Below are 22,308 nucleotides of genomic sequence, written 5' to 3'. Positions count from 1 at the left end.
TGGCAGAGCAAAAATCTTTTGCAGACAACAGAAGGTAACAGACTACTCTTTCATCTCGGGAGATACCCTGTGAAGTGCAAAGACTGCATTGTACACTGTGCATGATGGCCTGCCTTGGCTTCTATGAGGACGCACCAGAGGGTCTCCAGAACTAGACTAGAAAGCAAGAGTTGCTAGAGTCAGATTGAATCACAAATTAGATATGTCTCCTGTGTAGGAACTTCTCAAAACTAACAAATGTGTCTTTGCTGCTGCAAAGTGGTCCAAATAAGTGCAGACCACACACATCTTTGTAAAAAAAAGAAAAAGTTTCAGGTGCAGTAAATCTTACTTCTTTCCTCTTCTTGAAGAGCTGTTTAATTATTTTCTTTTCACATATGAAAAATTGACTTTAATTAATTCCTCAGATATTTTGCCTAATCTACATTTTAAACCTAAAGGATTAGAGAAGGTGTAATGTGTTATGTGAAATACAGTTCAAACAGCAGTACATCTATGCTTCTTTGACTTCCACTACTGTCAACATTTTGGTTTCAGCTAATCTATTTTTAAATGTGGTGAAATTGTCTCTATATCTTCACTTCTGCCTAACTTGTCATGATTGAAAATAAAACTCTACCTTCTATTTTTGATAAAAGGCAATCATATCAAACATAGGGGCTTTTGGAGCATCATATTTCTCACATGGGAATTGAAAATGCTGTAGGAAATAAATGTCTAAATGGACATGAACTCTGTAAAAATATATGTTGGTGAAATAGGGCTACTGCTCTGCAGTGCATCTCCATTCAAGACAGTTTTCACAGATGCTCCCACTTCCATGGATCTAAAAAACTTATTTCAGTAAAAGTGTTGGGCTGATTAGTAGTTTAGATTGTTAATGAAGCTGTCATCAGAGATAGGTTAAAGAGCACTTGCACAGCTACTCTGACATTAGATTTTAGCTGCAAAGGCCAGGCCAGGGATACTAACTTTTCCTTGCTGTTCCCTAGATGTTATCTCCCTTTGACTTCATTTGAATACATTATCACTAGAACACATAGAAGATGAAGGGATAGCTCTCTTCAACAACCTGTCATCTCTATGACTCCTCTTTCAGGGACAGTATTTGCAGAAATAATTTTGTATTTGAATCAGTGTAAGAGATTTTAAAAATCTATAGCTTTTGCTCTTCAAGAAAAGGACATTCATGTTAGCATTTCCTGTATCATAATATTGGAAATGCCTAACACTTGGAAATAAACCGAATCTGAGATTGACTGAAAACCACTTTTAATCAAGTGGGTACAGTTTTATACTGAATCTGCCAATCTGCTTTTGGAATTAACTGATCCTTCCTACTCTCTCTTTCACACATTCCTCTTCATCTCTTCATAAAACACTTCATTCTTTCTATGAAACATATTTCTGCAGAGGAAGCTCAACACAACATTAAAGAACAGTTCAGAGATTATCAGGAACACAGCCCATTAGAAAACTGGGAAGCCATTCCTCACCTCCCTTCGGAGAATACAATGGACCATGACAATAACAAAGCCTTGTAATGAATCAAATACTGCAAAAAGTATCTGAAATAATATTGATCTTTTGTCTGTCATAGCCAGAACTGCAGACATCCAAGTCAAGGCCAGAAGTGGCAATACCACACAGGAGCTCCAAAGGGATGCCCTATTGAAAGAAAGAGAAAAGCAGCACTGTAAAATTATTAAAATAAAAAATGAAAAATATCAACGCTCATTTTTAAAATAAAACGTATTAGGACAGCACTATATCAAGTTGACTTGAGAATCACAAACAAGTATGTAACAGTGTTGGTACTTTACGTTCTAAAGAACATCCTGTATTCAGTTAATAAAAACAGTTGCAATACTTTTTTGTTGTTGTTAAAAAGTACTTAAATGTGCTCAGCACTCTATACAGTGTTAGCAAACACAGTTGTCATCATCAAACTATTGTCTCACATGCACTGTATAAAATTTGTAACAAGAAGATGTAAATGATCAGGACTAACATGGCATTACTGGCGGTGGTGGCTGACAAAGCTGTTGTTGAAACTACTCCACACTTGGCACATTTGAGCGTCAAACCGCTATGAGGCTCACTCATCTGACTGCAAACAAACAGAACACCCACAAAAAGAACAAAATATTGAATTGTCACCAAAAAACGTTGCTACTGAAATTTAGCTTTTAAATATGATGTCATGCAGAAAAATAAGTAGACTTATTCAGGATGAATGCTCTATGTCGTTGCAGAACTGTATGCGCTACTTTACATTATTATTAGCTTTAAATATTAATGCTATGGGGCTTCATTTCATGCAGTCTCTATTTCTTCCATTTAATCTAAAAAAGGCCCCAGATCAAAACTGCTCAGTACAATGAAGTAAACATAAGCACGTGCTAGGATTGACATATAAAGTGAAATCCCTCTATTCAGACCTGTTACGACTGTAGTACTTGAGAAAGAGTATAAGACACAAATAAGAGGAGTATGAAGTACACTTCAATACAGAGCATTAACAGGGAAATAAATCCACTAAATGTATTCAAGCATCAAACCAGTATGGGCATACAGTTTAGTTAGATTTGAACAGCCCAAGAACATCTGGAGTTATTTTAATCATGCCGAATGATGGTCTGAATACAGGGCTTGAAATGTATGGATCTGATGAAAGAAATATCAGTTGGTACTGAGAAAAGGGTGAGCTGTATTGTATTTTAATAAAACACAGTACACAAGCATTAAGCTCAAAGTGTTTCGTATGGATAATTGTACCTCAGCACCTGTCAGAAGAGTTAAAGCGCAAAACCTAGAATTTAATATTTCTTCTAAATACTGCATGTATACAGCTTCCTGATTAGATTAAATAAAAACTTTTGCTATTCCTTCTTTGTCTGCTGTCAGAACCAGGAATAACCATAGTTGACTAAGACATGAAAGATATTCAGAGCTGGAAAATGTGACCACGATGAAAAAAAAAAAAAAAAGGTAACACTTAAGGTTATTTCCAAATTATTCCAACTAAATGAATGTCAAATATAACCAAATTCAAGATTCACGTGACTTCAAACACTGACCTTCAGTACCTTCAATTTTGATAAACGAAATGAAGATTTTCCATACAAACAATCATGCAGAGCCACGACCATGTGTATGTTGATTGTGGAGATTGAAGAGAACTTTGTCTCTACATCAATTTACACTAAATAAAAATCTACGTTGATGAATAAGCTAGAATCGTGCCATGAGAAAGTTTAAACTAAATTTTGGGAAGCACTCTCCATCTTTGCTACACAGTACTTCACTGTGATTGGACTGTCATCTCTTTAGAAAGAATAGATTTGTTTATAGATCTGTTTTGCATCTTGTATAGATAATAATAGAGCTTGATGTGTGTGTTAACACAATCTTTCGGCCTGGATTTACACATATACTATATGCTATGACAGAAGGATGATTGAGATCCATCAAGACAACATACTGTATTCTTCTATCACTTGTTTATTCACCCTGTGCTTATTAAGGTGAGAAAAGCATGTGGAGTCAGTCTATTCTGCCTGACTCAATGCTTCAAATTCTACATAAATGATTTCCACAGCTAAACATTTGACAAATGTTGAGTCCAACATGTGCCATAAAGAAAAAAGTTCCCCTTCTGAATAAGAGAGATTTAAGAAATGAGTAGCAAGGCCCTTCCTACCAGAGGCCTGATTCTGCATGAGTTCCTGTGTCCCAAAGAATGACTCAAGACTCCTCATTTACCATCTAGTAGCAAGCAATGGTGCTATCAAACCCCCAACTCATATTATCATAGGAGTTAAACACACAATTACAGAATCACAGGTTTTGGAAGGGATCTCTGAATAGAGTCCAACCTCCCTGATAAAGCAGGTTCTCTACAGTAAATCACAAAGGTAGGCATCCAGATGGGTCTTGAATATCTCCAAAGGAGGAGACTTCACAAACGTTCTGGGCGGCCTGTTCCAGTGCTCTGTCAACTTCAGCAAAAATTTCATTTGTGTGGAACATCCAATGTTCCAGCTTTTGGCCATTGCTTCTAGCCCTGTCACTACACACTACTGAAAAGAGTATGGCCCTGTGCAGTTGCCTCCCACACTTTAGATATTTATTAGCATTGATCACATCCCTTCTCAGTCTTCTCTTTTCCAGGCTTAACATTCCCAGGTCTCTCAGGTTTTTCTCGTATGAGAGATATTCCAGGCCCCTCATCATCTTTGTCACTCTCTGCTGGATTCTTTCTAGGAAATCCCTGATTGTTTCTTGATCAGAGCATCTTTATACTTAGAAAAGCTGGATTGTTTCTGACAATGATTTATAGTTCTAAAGAATTCTATCCATTTACTTTAAAATTTACTTTACTAAAGAGCTCTAACAATTTCTAAAGAGTTCTATCCATTTACTTTAAAATGGAATACCTCTTCACTAAGTTGCTCACTGTTAGAAAGCAAGTTACTTGTTTCATTGGGAAGTAGACTATAGGCAAATAGATTTATATAGCCTACAGTTGAGTAGCTGAAAAAAATGATTCAGTTAAATTTAAGCTTAGACACCTTTAGAAAACATACAATGCAAAACCTGTGGCTGATCCAGCTTCTGAAATCACTAGAATTAGAGCAGATATGGATGTGATTTTCTGAGTAATAAGTTAGTACTGATGTTATAATACTCTAGTTTTCATTAGAGTTATTACAAAATTAGGGATGGAGCAATGTAGACAAAAACAAGGTTAAGAAGTTAATACTTTGTAATGAAACAGCATGGAGTGAAAGCTTCTGGCCCATACTTATCAGAAGGACAATGAAAGAACTTAAAACCAGAATGATTTAATTTAATTAATATTAAATGTGAATCACACCAGCCAAACTATCATAAATCTGCTCATTCAACCAATGAATTGAAATTATTAGGAACGGTATTGTTAACGGAATGGCAAAACAATTTGAAGTGAAAAAAATTACCAAAAACCGTAATACATAGTAAAATGAAGGTACCATTGCTTATCATTGCTAGAAAGGCAGAAATTGGTGCTGCTAACTACAAGCTTGTCTGAAAGACAGTACCAGAGCTGTAAGAAATGATTATGCAAAATTTTAGTATAGTTTTATAAACATTAAAAAAGTGACGAGGAAATTGTGAATTTTTTTTTTGTAATAGGTTTGCTGTTGCAGCCCTTCAAATCTTTGTCATTCACTGTTTTTTGATACCATCACTATTATATTTTTTTTGCATAACTGAGATAATTTGAATGCAAATACAAGTAAACAGTCAATAACCCAGAACTTACATTCACTTATTCTTTTTACTTTTGAACTTTTATAAAAAAAAAAAAAAAAAAAAGAAACCTGTTGCATCAATTTGGAATATAAGTGTAGACATAGATGTCTGAAAGTAGGTAAATTATTCAGAGTCAAGAGTAGCAGAATAGCACTGACCTCAGTAAGAACCATGATGCTGTAATGTGTATTTTGCAACAGTTTACACAAATGAGTAACATTTCCCACCATAGCAACTGAAGTACGCAGCCAGACAGAAAAATAATCAGTTCCTTCATTAAGCATTATTCATGAAACTATTTTCCTAGCTGCAACAAGTTTCAGTATATGACAGTCTTCTGAAATCTGCTCAGATTTGTTTAATCTTCATTCTTAATACTGCTGTACTTGTGTTTTATTATCATTAGTTTATTTAGTTGCATTCCTTCAAAATAATGCAACTGCAGCTTTTGAGATGAATGGAATCTGTTAGACACGCTATTACACTGGTATAAATGTTCAAAGAACAATCAAATGCATTTTTGGGGAATATCTGTAATTGGAAATCATTGCTGCAATTTGAATATGCTTTAAAAATATCCCCAATTTTGTTGAAAAAAACCCACAATTGTTTCTTACCCCGCTCTGTGCTTGAGCTTTTTATCTAGGATCCCATCTCTGGAAACAAGTTTATTAAATACCAAAATGCCAATCACCATGTTGACCTAACAAACAAACAAACAAACAAACAAAAACGGCAAAACAGTTGATCTTTTACAGAAAGAAAATATTTTATCCTGTTACATCAGTAAATAAGCCCCTTGTTACACTTCTGAGTATGTCATCAGGAATGATGTGACACCATCCCCAAACACACAAGTATGTATTCTCAAGTGGGTAACACACAAGTGCCTTGCTGCAAGACACTTATTTTTTAATCTTAAATTATATCTGTTATCGAGTTATATACAGGTTTTCTGGCCAGAAACTCAAGTACTACAGCTATAATACTTCTCAAATGTAATTGCAATTATATTTTCTATTCCAGGAAAACCACATAGAATTGCATTTGAATTGACCAGGGCAGACCTGGTCAGTGCACATGAATGACAGTAGCCATCCTCCTTTTTGAGCACTTAATTTCCACATGGATGTCTTCACTTATGTAGAACCAGCCTGTGGTTTTCCATATCCTTCTGCACATCACTCACTGTCCCTGTCGTTCACTAAAATGCCAGTCATGAGCCTTTCAGTCTCCTCTCTTGGGGGGAAGGGGTTGTGGTAGGGTATATGAATGTCTTAAGTAAATCTGTTTATGCCCATTAAAGTACACAGTATTGTGCCCACATATATCACTTGAGGACTAAACCTAAGAAAATAATTCCAAATGTTTTGGCAGTCAGACTCTGGCACTTGATGAACATACTAATGACACTAAATGGACAACCTAATGACTGTTATTATCCATTTGTAAAATTGAACAGAATTCAGTGATGCTATCCTGCATAGCCCCATGAAAAGGTAGTATCAGGTATTCAGTGTATTAAAAAAATGATTTTTGTTTTTCTGATTACAGAAGCAGATTTTCCAAGACATCTGCCAAAATCCCTAATTGTTGCCAGTCTGTCCTGCCAACTCCTTTTCAGTTTTTCTTATCATCACTTTATTTTCAGCATTTACATTTTCCAGCTGATGCTATACAATTCTTTTGCTTCATACACTTAAGCTTAAGTGGCTGCATAGAATAGCTCCTTGCACAGCCATGAGCTAATGGCAGGGAATACTGTGACTGTGAACTTCAAACATCTCTGAACAAAGCTTGCCAATTACAAAGAGAACATACAGTTCCATGTGAAAATTATGCCTGGCTTTTTGTAAACATCCTTGGTTCCTCTCTCTTGGTGGGGGACTGTGAGCTGTACAAAAAGATCCTGGCCTGACTCCAGACAACGATGAGAGAAACTCTATGGAAGTTGTAAACACCCATTTCGGTATAATCTTTGTGGCTAAATGGCTTTATCTTTGATGACTACTGTGACTGATTCCCTTTTGAAAGTGAAAATCTGAGCTAACTGTTGTTCATAGAGCAATCCTAGTATAAAACCAGTTCAAGGAAAAAACTAGATCCAAAATCTGTAATCTACTTCCCAGAAAAATGTGAAACAAATTATTCAACAAAATCTATACAGATCGCAGAGCATACAACTGATAGCTAGTGGCACGCATAAGGTGCAATTCTTCTTACTCTAAATTCAATAGTTCAAATACTTCTGACAATTTGTGCCTTAAAAATGCATATTTTTCTCCACTGACAGCGATATACATCTGGAATAATTAGCATAGATGCAGAAATCTACATTGCAGATGTCTACCATTAGACAAAGTGAATCCTACAGCTAAATGAATTTCCATAGATGTGGAAGATTAATACACAAATGAGTAACATTTCTGAGTTATGATGCTTTTTTTTTTCTTTGCCTCAAAAAGCAGTAGCCATGGAGAACTTGCTGGCTGGTTCCACTCCTGCTGATTTTGCTGGCACAGCATTACACTGCCAAGCAGCACTCTATCAAGACTGTCACTGAACTTACAAGGCAGTGACAATTGTGTAGATGCTACTGATAATAACTAAGTGATGCCTGTAACAAGTTTACTGTGCCACCAATCAGTACATATATTCTTTCACAGTTTACTGTGCAAACATGAAGTTAAAACTGCTATAACAATGTGATACAATTAAATGAATCATGCATTCAAAATATAGGAGGCATGTTCAACTGAGCTCACTATTTACAGCAAAATTGAACTCTATGGAATGGCTAAGCCTCTATAATTTAAAGAACATATTCTACCATTTCATATGAACATACTGGAAATGATATTAATGTTTACCAAGACAACAGCAGCTGCAGGTCCAACGAAAGCGTAAAGTAGCCCTCCTTCAAGAGACAGCCAACAGCTAGAAAGAACATTAGAGAAGAACTAACACAAATTAAAAATAAGTATAATGGATTGTCAAGAAAGCATTAATAATTGCTACAGTATAAGCTTGCTTTGTGTTCAATGAATATGTAGAAATATAGACAGACAGAAGAGAATTTCTTAGTTGATATGATGGTGTAGACAGTTGAAAAGGGATTTGCATTACCAATAGTTAAAGTTTCAAAAGTTTAGATGCAAATTTTATATATTCTGAAATCTGTTATGAACATCATGTAAAATAAATCCGTAAATTCTTGTCAAATATTCTCTAAGTATTTGGGATGAGCTAAATGAACAGGACTTGACTATGAAGAAATATTTCTTGTTTTCTAGAATGGTCAGTTACCAATGACAGAAATTAAAACAGTGTTTCTTTATATCCTCACATATGTCATTTAAGAATTGTTATCAGGACTAAGTCATACAGATAACATTCCTGTTAAAGAAAATTCATTATACATGGTTTATCTGCTTTATATTCTCTGGAATATTTTGCAAACAATGTAAATGCGTATTTTAAAGTGTATGAAAACTGTATATTCTGGTGAGCTACTCATCTTGCAGACTTTGTCACATTGCATCAGAGCTTTCACTAAAAACCATCGCATTTCTGAACACAGAGTGTTTACAGATTCAAATTCTAAATATTTGATACACCATGATATAAAGCTTTACATATCTGCAAAAGATCAGGAGCTTCACACACTGAAATAAATGCAGCTGTGCTATTTTTCTACTGATTACATATTCAAAGAATTGTATGTTTATTTGAATGCTTGATCACACCTACATATAAGAAAACTCAAATATATGCATTCAAATAATTAACTTGGATCTCACATTCAGAAACATTCACATCAGAACCATACATATATCATACGTATATGTTTTCCAGTGCTCTTTTTGTGCTTTTGAAAACAATGTAAATGCAAATGCTCCATAATTATCTGTTACAACTGGAATTTCAACTGCAGAGAATAAAACTGTTCCTCATTGCGGTGAAGATGTGAAATCTGCCTCATGAACCTAGCTGCGTTAACATGCTAAATTCTGGAAAAAAAAAAAAACTGATATAAATAATTTATATTACTTTCACTGTTAAAAAGGTAATTACTGTCGAGGTAGTCTTCATCCTCCCTCCTCTCACTCCCCCCCCCAAAAAAAAAAAAAAAAGTTTAATTAATTTTTGTAATGTCTAAGAAAAATGCTTTCAAAATGCAATGCAATTTTTATAATAATAATAATAAAAAAGGTTATTTCTTATGAGAGACTGAGAACATGACCTTCTGAGAAGGGATATATTCACAGTGCATTTTCTTACCAATATTAGTGAAAAAGACCGCTGTGCATAATTAAAACCTATAATTTAAACGTTTATGTTTATTATTAGATAGAAACATCAATCCATGAAAATTCTTGACTTATTTTGATTTATAATTTCAATTACCAGTGCTGAATAAAATGTCAGTGGTTTCTTTTAATACAGAGGAAAATGTTTTAACCACAAAAGCCTTTAAGACAAGGAGATAATTCTTTCTTCCTGCCTTATGCTCTCAGTGAAAATGACTGTTAAAAAGAGTGACTTCTGTTTAGGAACAGGGCTGGAAGAAAACACAGAGGTTGTATTCTTTTCTTTTATAGTCTGAATTTTCAGCAATAGCGATTTTCAGCAGTCTTTTGTGTTTTCGTTTGTTCTTTTTTACCATGTTTCCAATATCTGCCAATTGATGTCTCTGAAATGCACTTTTCCCATCTTTTTCAACAGAATTTTTTATGTCCTTTCTTATACTATAAGGCAATTGCTGCCGACTCTTTTAGCATTTTTCATTCTTCTCTTTTTCTTTGATCTAATAGCATTTTTTTTTCTCCAAAGCTTCATAGTTGTTTTTATTGTGTTCTCCTGTTCTGTCTTCTTTCTCCCTGCTCTCCACATGCCGAAAGCCATATAAATTGATTAGTATAAGAACATCTACTAGTTGTTTTATGGCACCCTGTTACACAGTCATAAAATTTTGCTGAGTGTTGAAACATCTGTAGATTTGCTTCTGTGTCCTGTACATTTTGTACATCTTGTAGTGTCTGATGTTCGATGGGTGAATGGATTCTTCTCTTGGGGTAATACAACTATAGTAGAATTTTAAATTTTGCTGATACAACAAATTCCCAAAAGTTATCTGTATCACTGATTAATATTTCTCACTGTATGTATACATGAACAGGTCTCACAGGTTTACTGTCTGTAACTTGCAGTAGTGGTACATTCATAGTTCTCATCATCTGAGGAGAGGTAGTGAAAATTTTTATTAAATACACAGAAATGGATGGAAAAAGTGTCCAAGCCTTTACACTAATATTTTCAAACATCTAAAAGCTTGTTACTGTGTTTTTAATTTTTCAATTTTTTTTTTCAGGAATTCCTTGTTTCTGTATTTTATCACTACAACTGTCTAAATAAAGTTTTCACACGTGGTTTTGAATGTACAGTAATGGAACCATCCAATAATTATCGTTGAATGGAAAACACAGAAATCAGATACTGTTATCATGAAGTTGGGTCTAAGATGAACACTTCAAGCCAAACTCTTCAGCCATACCATAAGATGAACCTAGGATCTGCTTTAAAGACCTCTGGGTCTCCCTTCCAGTCAAACTTTCCATGCTGGGGACTGGAATCAACTGCTTTTTTTTTTTTTTTTTCCAAAAATAGCATCTTAAAAATTAGGAACAGTTTGCAACAGGATGTACTTCCCTCCGATGGTGGCATATGCTTAACTCAGTGTAGCCAAATGGGCCAAATATACATTAGAATAAGCAGTTTAAAAACTTTAAGAAGTGCTTTTGAAAATAGCACAGGTGCTCTGCTTTCACATGGCCAAACACTTATAGGCCATAATTCTTCATTACATTCTACAGTGGGACAGCACATCAGATAGTGACAAAGGAGGAAATTCCATTCTTCACCATTGTGATGTCAAGTGGTAAGAAAACGGTTTGCAAGTGAAACAGGATCTGCATTATGATTCCATTTTTTCTCTATACACCTCCACTTGTGCTTCTGTTCTGTGGTCCTGGAGGAGTTGGTATGTGTACAGAGACCTCCTCTATTCCACTTTCCAGGTTACCCTTAATGAATGATTTGTTGCTTTGTCTGAATATTTCATATCTTCTGTTAAAAATATTTACATCGCATGGAAGACATAAGAAGCAACACTAAGTGAAGCAAAATGTCACATATGACTAATTTCAGTAGAGAAAATGTAATGGGATTGATCTGGCAAGAGGCAGACCTACATTCCCAGTGGGGTCTGTACACTGTAATGTCAAAATTCATAATCCTCACCGCTAAACAGGCACTTCAGTACTGGTCAAGGGATCAAATAATAAAATAAAAAAAACCAAAACAGCAAGATGAGAACTTATTAGCTATAAAAATGCCAGAGTCGCACGTTCTCAATATAACTCCTGAAAGGTAGCTAAGACATTTTTATCACTAATGATTCCCAGCTGTAAGTGCTGTCCTGCAGTTAAGAACATTAGCTAGGTAAGCCGTTCCTCATGAACAAAATGCAAGAAATGTTGTCACAATTCAAAACTAGAGAGCTCAGTGGTTAGAGCAGGTAAGCAGGAGCAGATTTGGCGCCTTACCTACCCAGAGCAAGGGCTTGAAGCCCCCTCTGCTATGTGCCTCAAGGGTGGGACACGTGGCAGGGAGGGGGAACCCTGATCTCATTCTGTGATGATGCTAAGGAGAGTAATTAAATATTCACCAAAGCAAGGACTTGACCTAACTCATCCACATCTCTGATGAATGTCCTCATTAGCAGGCTACAGTCATATTTCCTCTCTTGCTGTCCAGATGCATACTTAATATCATAGGCAACACGAGGAGAGCTGCAAATGGAAAGACTGAAGGAAAAAACCCCAACACATAATGTCTTGGTGTTTAGAAGCTTTTGTGGGCAGGACTGACACTCAGGCCAAGCTTCTTTGGCAAGAGACAGGGAAAGGGCAAGCTAGCTGAGCTGTGATTTTTTTTTTCTGGGTGCTAAATATGCACTGTAACCATGCAGGTGGTTAAATAAAACTTGTATTAATAATGTGTATATGATCTTCTTCCTGTCTCTCACATAAAATTCAGTTCATGAAAAGGGTTGGATCAGGCACTCCAGGAGAGAGGAATGAATGGGAGATATTTGGAGGCTTTGCAGAACTTTGGCTCCATGCAGGTCAGGGACAAAAAAGGTTAGGTAGCACCTTACATACTTGGTGGGTAAAAACCTGAGTGACAAAGAAACTCTTGCCAGTACAGTTTTAGATATGTTTAGAGGTTGTCAAACACAACATGTAAGGTTCCCTTTGGTAAATTTCCATAAATGTTAGACAAATAAACAGTCTTGATCTATAGGGCTTCTAAATGGCTTGCTGCTTCAAATGCTCACAGGAAATCCAGGATTCCTGGCATTTTGCTGAGTTTAGTCCAAGACTGGCATATGGTTTCCTTTTGTACTTCTGTGAATCACTCAGTGACTCCTAGGACATTTCCAAGTGTGAATGAACACTTGCAGGGAGGGCCTCCAAACCCTGCTATATACTTCCTGATGGGTATGAGAACCCTGTTAATTAAAAATGTAGTTTAACATTTCAGACTGACTTACTAGTGAGCTGTTCCATATCCTTTCGTCTTGGTAAAGCCTATTGATATTGCAACCACTAAGGCTGGTAAACCTGGAAAAAAAACATCACAAAACAGTAAAAATCATTACAGGGTGATCAAAATACTGCTGTTCCATCTGAACAAAAAACGACAGGGCAAACTAACATAAAATGATCAATTTTACATGGAATTAATCATCTGTATCAATCCTGCACAGTGCTATTACAGGATTTGTTTTTCTCAAGCACTGTCAGAGATGTTTTCTGTGTTACTTCAGTAGCTAAATTACTGGTACCTCCAATATGTCTTAAAGTGAACTAGTAACAGTCTTCATGAAATTCAGTAAATGATTTTTTTGTTATTATATTTTTATTTCTTGATATCATGCAACTTGGCTGAAAACTAAAATTATGTTAAAACACATTTATTACAGAATGCCAAAATAAACACCAGCATGGCTTGAGGTAAATGATTATACTGAAGCTAAAGTGGAAGGACTCCAAACCTAGTTCTCTATTTATTAATGCACTGTCTACTATCTTTCAAGTGCGTTGTGGAAAATGATAATACTTCTGGCATTATCACTGCATTAAATGTTTCACTCCAATGACTCTAAGTAAATGGGTTTTACAGACTTACCCCATCCAAGGCACAGGAAACGTTTCCTTATGAGCCGTGTCCTAATTTTTCCAGTAACAGCCATATATGACTGCCACGCTTCCGTCAAGACCCAACAGAATGAAGCTAAGAAGAAGAAGTGCAAAAATGCGGTGGTTGTGGTGCAGATGCCCTGCAGGGATCAAAGAGAAGCTCATGCTGAATACTTAGGGACACTCATTTATCTTTTCATGTCAAAGAGCTGTCATATTCTATCATCCTGACCTTTAACATCAGCTCTCTCTTTATTGGTGTAGTTGCCACAAAGAGAGAAAGAAAGAGATGTTGGTGTGGATTAGGATTGTGTGGATTTGGATTGTGTGGATTTGGACTGTTTTCTACAACACTGAGTGTGCAGAGCAAGAACAAATAACATACAAATCATACCAACAGATTTTTCTCTACATTTTTAGTTTGACCCGGAGTTTCCAAAATGCCATAGCAGTGAAATAACAAAGTTACTGGTTCTAAAATCTCATATAGGCAAATAAAGTAAACATGGGAATACCAATGCTCCTAATTGTCAGTTACATTTTCTTTCCCTCCATGCAGAAGAACTTAAACTCTAAATCTGAGTTTTTGGCTCTAGATTAAGTTTAATTAATCTGTTTTTACACATAAATCAGATAGAGTGTTAACCTACTAGAATATACTGCCTAAAATCTTTTTAGTCGGGTTAAAGTATCATAACCTTACCAATTACTTTGGATATTGTTTTTTATGGGTGTCAGACATTTGTCATTTGAAAAGTATTTTGAGTGCACACAGTCGGCTCTCCTTTGTCACTCTAGCCCTTAATTAAACTTGACATTGTCACTTATATAAATGAGCTTGCCTCTTTCTTGAAATAAATTATGATCTACCTTTCACTGTGTTGCTTGAAATGCCAGTTGCGGGCTATAAAATAAGTGTCCATTGTATCACTCCATCAAACCCACACCAGTAATATTGAGAGCAAAGTGCCTTTATCCTCATCACAATTTAAACTGTCAAAATCACATCAATATTAAAAAAAAAAATCACACTATCAATGCAAGATCACAATTCTGAAATGTGGATGTTATGATTATTTCTTTATGCAACATACACAACTGATTGCTGTCTTAAATGCATATAAGAAAAGTCTGGCCAACAGTTCTACTAAAATCCCAGTTAAGAAAAAATATTAAATCAAGGCTATGAAAGTTTGGAAAAGTTTGGAAAAGATAATGTATATATCTATTATCAGACTTGAATTTTAGTTCATTTTATATGGTTTATTAGTTACAGATTGTGTTGTCTTGAAATTTCTATTGTTAATTTTCCCAGATTCTTATATACTTGCCTAAAATACACAGTTCACCTGATATCAACCTCAAAAGTTTCAAAACATGCACTTTAAGACTCAATCATTTCATTTCCTGTTATGATTTTACAGATATGACAAAAACCTTGCCACCTAATCCTGGATCAAATAATCTATTTAAGTTGGGGGTGGGGGGTAGGCAATGTTTCTAAATTATTATATGCAACATAATTATTCTTTATGTTTAAAAAGTGAAATGTAAACTGGGAAAAAAATCTACATAACTCAAACAAAAAAACCTAGCAGATCCTGAAAATGCGTTAGTCATTTAATCTTAGATTTTGCCTTTATTTTTTACATTCAAATGTTCCCAATGTACTTGAATTCATAAAATCTATCCTGTTAAAGCCTAACTGATAACAATACTTCCTGTTTATGATAAATATTTATTTATGATGAAGGCTATCCAGCAAAATGCACAGTAAACATTATAGAAAATGCATAAATGTTCTTTCTTTTACTTGTTGGCTCATTTGTTTTGACTTCCTACAGTGTAACCTCATTTGCCTTCCCACCAATGCTTTTGTTAAAATTGGCATGTGTTGTTGGAAATAGAATTTTACAAAAAATGACTTTTCAGGAACAATGTAGAATCTTCTAGGAAGATGCTTCAGAGTTAAAACACTTTAAAAATGGGAATATACTATTTGTCTTATAAATATCCAAATTTGAACAAATCCCGATCTGTCTTGGTGAAATCAATGCTAACTCTTATGGATGACTGAGTATAGATTGCAAATTTTAGCTCATACTTTATCCACTGTATTGAAAGAAAGACAGATGATGGTAATCTGATATAAATGTGGACATGGCTTTGTGGAAGAAAGAAGCGTGATTAAAATGTTAATGATCATGGTGATCACAAAATGAGAAGACAGAAGCAAGTTTTATTAGGAGCAATCTGTGTTCTAGCTGGAATATACGACTGCTGATTATAGCTAACTCTTCTGAATGGCAGATGGGGTTCTAATGAACACTGATGGTAAGTCATGTAACAGCGTATTTGCATCACATACTATCAGAAGGATGCAAAACAGCCTCAGAATAACACCTACAACCACTGGTGGATCATGATGACAGAATCATGTGAAGGCAGTGCTCGAAGTGTATTCAACATCCCTCCATCCTCAGCAAGAGAACAAGCTTTGGCAGCTGGTATGCACCCAGGTATAGCCACGGACTTGGCATGTTTGACCGATATCCCCCTGGAATCCTGGCTGTTAGGTAATGATATATTCATCCACTTTGGTAAATAAATAAACAAACCACATTGTGCTGACTGGGAAAATACTGTATTTGGGATGTGTATTCCCAAACAGAAAAAATGAAGAAAAAAAAATCACCATCATTAAATTGGGTATTATTTCTAGCAAGGGAGCCATAATTTTACAAGTACTTCATTCCTATTTATTTTTGTCTGTCTCACCAGGCCCTGGACTACTCCTAGGCTCCTCTTTCTTCTCTTCTGTTTTGGCAAAGGATCATCACTTCATCACCTGCCCCCCACCCTGCTGCACCTGCAGCCCATAATTTACAAACCCAAAGCATGTCAACCAAGTTCTACACATCCTCCCCAATTCATTATTTGTTTTTCATTCTAGTATATTAAAACTCACCAATTTAATTACCTGTGCTGAACGCCTTTCAACTTGAAACAAAATTAATTTTAACAGCATAATTTATTCTCACTTTCTTCAGTTTCTGAATGAAGTTGGCTCTGTTACACTAACCTATTCTTCCTCCCATAGCTGCTGTTCTCAGCTCCCCAGATTTGATTCTAATTATAAGTAGGGGGAAGGAGCTTTTCTGTCCTCAGAAAGCACAATTTTGTTAGCTGTAATTGAGCCTCAAGCGTTCAGCTAGCTTGAATATCTAAGTAAGACAAATCTTCTTTATAAACAATATACTATTTCTTCTTTATAAACAATATACTATTAAAGACAAAAATCACATCAGGCTTCAAATTATATTCTTCTTTCATTCTTGTAAAGGAAGCACTCATTTGAGAAGTGTAAAAAAACAATGGAAATTCCAATCTACTTATTCTAGAATTTAGTATTTGTAATGTAATAATGATAAGTAACACTGAGAACACATATCTCTTTCAAGGACCTATAGAAAGAAATCATAAGCACATCCTGAAAATCAGCATTTATCAAAATTTCTAGAACCTCTGTTTTTTTTTTAATAAAAGAGCAAATTTTCCACACAGAGATTTACCTAAAGATGACAGATTTTTCTTCTTGCCCTGAAACAGGTTCTTTTTTCTACGTCAACCTAGTCATCTGTCTCTGCATTCTAATAAATACTGTAAGAATCAGAGCAAGTGGAAAATAGATGTGTAAAATGCAGTCTATACTGGTGATAACAAAGTGAGCAGGGTTAAAATCCACTCAGATGGAATTTGTTGTGAAGAAGATATAGGAATTCGTATATGTAAATAATTAAATTTCATGGAGATTAAAAAACAAACAAAGAAACAAAAACCTTGCCTTTAATTTACCTCTAAAGAGATAAATTAAATAGGCGCTACTTTTATTCTTAGGAAGTTTGACCATGGATTGGATCCACAAACAGGGAGCACTTTAAGAGCACAACAAAATAAAAAATGAAACAAAGAATAAAGAAAATAAAGACAATGCAAAGATCACCGCAAAGAACAGAAACATAATTTCATGTTAAAGTTGGCATTCAGTTATTGTCTTTTTGCAATCCTCAAGTCTTTAAACAGGCATAGAATAAATAATCTTTTCCATGTTCATGCTAAATGTGTCAATCCATAAAGGAAAATACTACTGATAATTCTCTATTTACTTTCTTTTACTGATTTTTTTAATTGACTTGAACAATGGAATACCTTTGTCTAAGGAACGAAGAACAATCACTATTCTTATATAATACTAAATTCTAGAATAAATACTACTTTCTAGAGTAAAACACCAAGAAGCAATGAACTTTCAGAAACTGTGAGACAAACAAGCATGGGCTTGCATTGCAAGATTGTTTTTTTTGGAAGAGGGAATGCATTTTGACAGTAAATATGGGATGTATGCTTGTCTTTTAATTTTCAAACATATTTGAAATTGTTAATTTCCTAAATGTTTGAGAAATCATAACTGCAGACTTTCAGGTTTCCCTTATGGAATCATTAATAATACTAGCACCACAAAACTTTGGGGTTTTATTTTGATTAAAAAAACAATTTCGTGTTTTCTTTTTCTGCACTAGCGTACTTCTAATATCTTTTATTCAAGAAAGGAAAATGGGAAACCTGAAACCCACATTGAAAATATCATTCAAATGTAAAAATTTGTTCTAAAATCACAGAATCATCGAAACTGGAAAAGACCTTCAAGATCATTAAGTCCAACCACCTAACAAAACTGTCAAGTCCCATCACTAAACCATTTGCCTTCGTGCCACATCCACACATGAAATACCTCTAGAGGTGAGGACTGCATCACTTCCCCGAGCAGCCCATTCCAATGTTTGAATAAGCTATCTGTGAAATAATGTTATTCATATTTTTAACTCAACAGTTACAAAGATACATTTATAAATTAATAGACTTTTTGATATTCTAGAATTCTCCTCCACTGTCCTTAAAAGCTAATGGTTCAAGTGATTTGGCTTCACTATGTTATGCTCTGATATCTTTCCAAGATAACCTAAGATAATTATCATTAGACTTCATGAACATTTATGTGAGAGGTATGCATGACTAATTATTGTACTGTGAGATTCTATACATGGTGCAAGACAATGTGAATGGTAACCTTTACTAGAATTTTGGAGCAATCTAATTTTTTAGTACAACAGTTGCGGATTTTGAATATTGATGTATCGCCTCCATATATATAAGTCATGAGGGATAACTGAGGACAATTAATTTTTCTTCTACTCAACCATTTTTGTTTTTTCACAACAAAGAAGATGACTTTTTAGGTTCTGAGATAACTAGTTTTAAAGTAGCTCAGTTTCTGCAATTCCTTTAGTTTAGTTTATCGCTACTGTTTCACAAAGAACATCTGTATCAACAGCATCAAAATTCCACAGGTAGATGGATTCAGAATTTAGTTTTCATTACTTTTTTTTTTTTTTTTTTGCATTTTGTATGAATTATCACAAAAGCTGTTAAAGTTTGGGACTACTACATGTTCTCACTGTCAGGGTGCAGCACGATCTCTTCAGCTGTTTTGGTTTAAGGTTTATTTTTCTGTCTCATCTGATCTTCTGTCCTGGATGGACCTCCAGGGTCAGTGATGTGGACAATACTCTTCAATATCTTCATCAATGACATTGACAGTGGGGTCAAGTGCATTCTCAGCAAGTTTGCCGATGACACCAAGCTGTGGGGTGTGGTTGACACACCAGAGGGATGGGATGCACACAGAGGAACCAAGATAGGCTTGAGCAGTGGGCCCAGGTGAACCTTGTGAGGTTCAACAAATCCAAACGCAAGGGTTAAGGCAACTCTTACAACAAATTCAAGCTGGGGGACAAAAGGATTGAGCACAGCCCTGATGAAAAAGACATGATGGTGGTACTGGTGGATGGCAAGCTGGACATGAGCCAGAAATCTGCTCTCACGGCCCAGAAAACCAACCCTGGGCTGCATCAAATGAAGGGTGGCCAGCAGGTTGAGGGAGGTGATCCCTCCTCTCTACTCTGTGCTAATGAGGTCTCTCCTGGAGTACAGTGTCCAGATGCAGAATCCATAGTACAAGAGAGACATAAACCTGTTGGGGCACGTCAAGAAAAGGACCACAAAAGTGATCAAAGGGACAGAACGCTTATCCTACAAGGGCAGGCTGAAAGAGTTGAGGCTGTTCAGCCTGGAGAAGAAAAGGCTTCAAGGTGACCTGAGAGTGGCCCATCAGTATCTAAAGGGGAGCTACAAGAAAGGAAACACACTATTAGGAGGGTCTGTGGCGACAGAAGAAGGGGAAATGATTTCAAGCTTAAAGTGTGTAGATTAGGTTGGATGTAAGAAGTCTTTTACAGTGAGGGTGGTGAGGCACTGTAACAGGTTGCCCAGGGATGTGGTGGGTGCCCCATTCCTGGAGATTTTCAAGGCAAGGCTGGATCAGGCCCTCGGTAATCTGATCTAGCTGTGGTGTCTCTGTTCATTACAGGGGAGTTGGACTAGATGACCTGTAAAGATCCCTTACAACTCTAAGGTTTCTATGATTCTGTGATTCTTTCCTCACCTTGGACAGCATAATGATAAAGAGTGTGGAACATCTCCCTTATGAGGAAAGGCTGAGAGACTTGGGTCTGTTCAGCCTTGATAAAAGAAGATTAAAAGGGGACCTGATCCATGTCTATAAATATCTAAGGAGTGAGAGGCAAAGGGACAAGTCTGGACTCTTCTCTGCAATGTGTGGTGATAGGACAAGGGGAAATGACCACAAACTGAAGCATAGTAAGTTTCACACAAATGTGAGTAGGAACTTCTTCAAAGTGAGGGTGACGGAGCACTGGGACAGGCTGCACAGAGAGGTGGTGGAGTCTCCTTCTCTGGAGACATTCAAGACCTGCCTGGATGCCTACCTGTGCAACCTGGGCTAGGGAGCTGCTTTGGCAGGGAGACTTGATGATCTATAGAGGTCCCTTCCAACTCCTACAATTCTGTGGTTCTTTGATTCTGTGATAATCCCAATGACTCTAGCACAAAGCTGTATATAACTAAACAATTTAAACTGTAAGTTTTGTTAACATTTGCCCTTTCCCATTAGACTTTCCATATCTACCATCTAGTTTTCATCTCTGTACACTTTAACAATAGCTTCAGTTTCTGCTCATCTTATTTCAAAGCTTACTTGAAATGTATTTTTGAAATTAACTCCTCTATGAGAAAAGCAGTCACAATCTTTATTCACAGATGATGACAAAGGAGATCAATCAGAATTTCTCACCAAGTACAGACTTCAGCAACACAAGTGCTGTTTGTACCTGACCTACAAAAAGTATGCAGTCACCCCTACCGCTAATATCAATAACCTCTGCATTTTAATTTTATATCATGTAGCAGTATTTTTGCATCCCTCTGTTATTTCTATAGAAAGAACTGGTTTGTTGTTTTTTTTCCTAACCAAATTCCTCTACTGGCCATTATTCTTCTCCAGACCTTAAAATGCACAAAGTACAAAAGCATTCCATTAGCTAGATGGGGATATTCTACTATTTTTGGCATAGAAGAGTGTAAAAGTTCATTTTTGCACCTGAAAACCTTCCTTGAATTGTCTTATGTCAAAAACTGTCTACACTAGCAAAAACAACAGCATCCTTTATGTGCTGGAATGTGAGCATTTGTTCCATACCAGTTAATTGTTAGTGTATTCTTTGGCACAGTTCTGAAATGAGCCAAAAGATGCTCTCTCAAACCAGGCTCAACCACAGATTGAAGGAGAGCCTGGGCCAGGATGCCTGCCCTCTAGTCAGCCTGCAGGCAGCTCAACTCCTGCCTTGCAGGGCTCAGTTGTGTGCCTGCAAGCCCTCTTGTGCCAGTTTGCCTTGGGGCTATAGAAGTATTTGTGGCCAATTGTAGTTACTGGCTTGGACACAGGTAAGAAGTACAGTTGGATAATTCATAACATGCTAAGCTATTGCTACCATATGAGACAATAAAATCCATTCTGTACTGTTTACAACATTCTCTAGGGACTGTCACTGCAGTATGCAGGTTTATAACGTGTTAGCTCAGAATTGCTTTCTTCATGGCATGCTTACTATAAATTGAAAGCCAGTTGGAAGGGAGTTCTCATACTCTCACACTCATTTTTAGTTCTCCCGGTTTGGATTGTTACTGCTAGGCTATATGCAAGCAAATGAACTCAGCAAAGCAATATCAGAGAACAGGTTAGAGAGGCAATTTAATTTCTTTGATTGTGAAGCCTGGTAAAGGAATCTTTTCCCTTTTTGCCTTTGTGCTGTGAACATGTACATATTTCTGGACATTCAGACAGGGAATGAATAAACAGGATCCTCTAGTTGTTTATAGGGCTAATTCAAAAGTTAGCACAAAGATTTTCCTTAATTAATTTATTGTGAGCATTACACCTAAGAAATAAAGGATGGTAAATACTTGAATAGAGGATTGTAGTCTAGTTCTGTATCTTAAGTATTTAAAATGCTTACAAAAGTATTGGACTAATAATTTTTCTATTAAGAGAATATGGTCAACTTCACCTCATGAATCACTTCCGCTGGCTTTGATGTTAAACACTTTAAACACGGTAAATGCCAACCATTAGGACAAAATAACAGTATTTTAACTATGTATTTACATTAAGGCATTGTGAAGTTCATGAAGCTTGGAACAGCAGGTTTTCAGATAGATAATAAAAAAACAAGAAGTTTTTTTTTAATTCTGAAGCATAAAACCCATTCAT

The 22,308-nt window shown here is 35.9% G+C and overlaps 1 protein-coding gene across 1 annotated transcript in view; it reads right to left on the bottom strand.

Annotated features, from left to right (window-relative positions):
* ADGRB3 (adhesion G protein-coupled receptor B3) overlaps positions 1–22,308 on the bottom strand; it is a 425,805-nt gene that overhangs the window by 30,225 nt on the left and 373,272 nt on the right. The window contains exons 20-25 of the mRNA XM_065730890.1: positions 13,552–13,702; positions 12,914–12,983; positions 8,169–8,235; positions 5,916–6,001; positions 2,012–2,110; positions 1,497–1,668 (exon numbers count right to left, since the gene is read on the bottom strand). Coding sequence (XP_065586962.1) covers positions 1,497–1,668; positions 2,012–2,110; positions 5,916–6,001; positions 8,169–8,235; positions 12,914–12,983; positions 13,552–13,702 — 645 coding nt within the window. The remainder of the gene's footprint in view (positions 1–1,496; positions 1,669–2,011; positions 2,111–5,915; positions 6,002–8,168; positions 8,236–12,913; positions 12,984–13,551; positions 13,703–22,308) is intronic.

Source organism: Cyrtonyx montezumae, unplaced genomic scaffold (assembly GCF_038088225.1).
Source record: "Cyrtonyx montezumae isolate F1298 unplaced genomic scaffold, pur_monq_1.0 scaffold_13, whole genome shotgun sequence".
Classification (NCBI taxonomy): domain Eukaryota; kingdom Metazoa; phylum Chordata; class Aves; order Galliformes; family Odontophoridae; genus Cyrtonyx; species Cyrtonyx montezumae.
The sequence above is the reverse complement of the archived record's forward strand: the minus strand, read 5'-3'. Positions and strand labels throughout refer to the sequence as shown.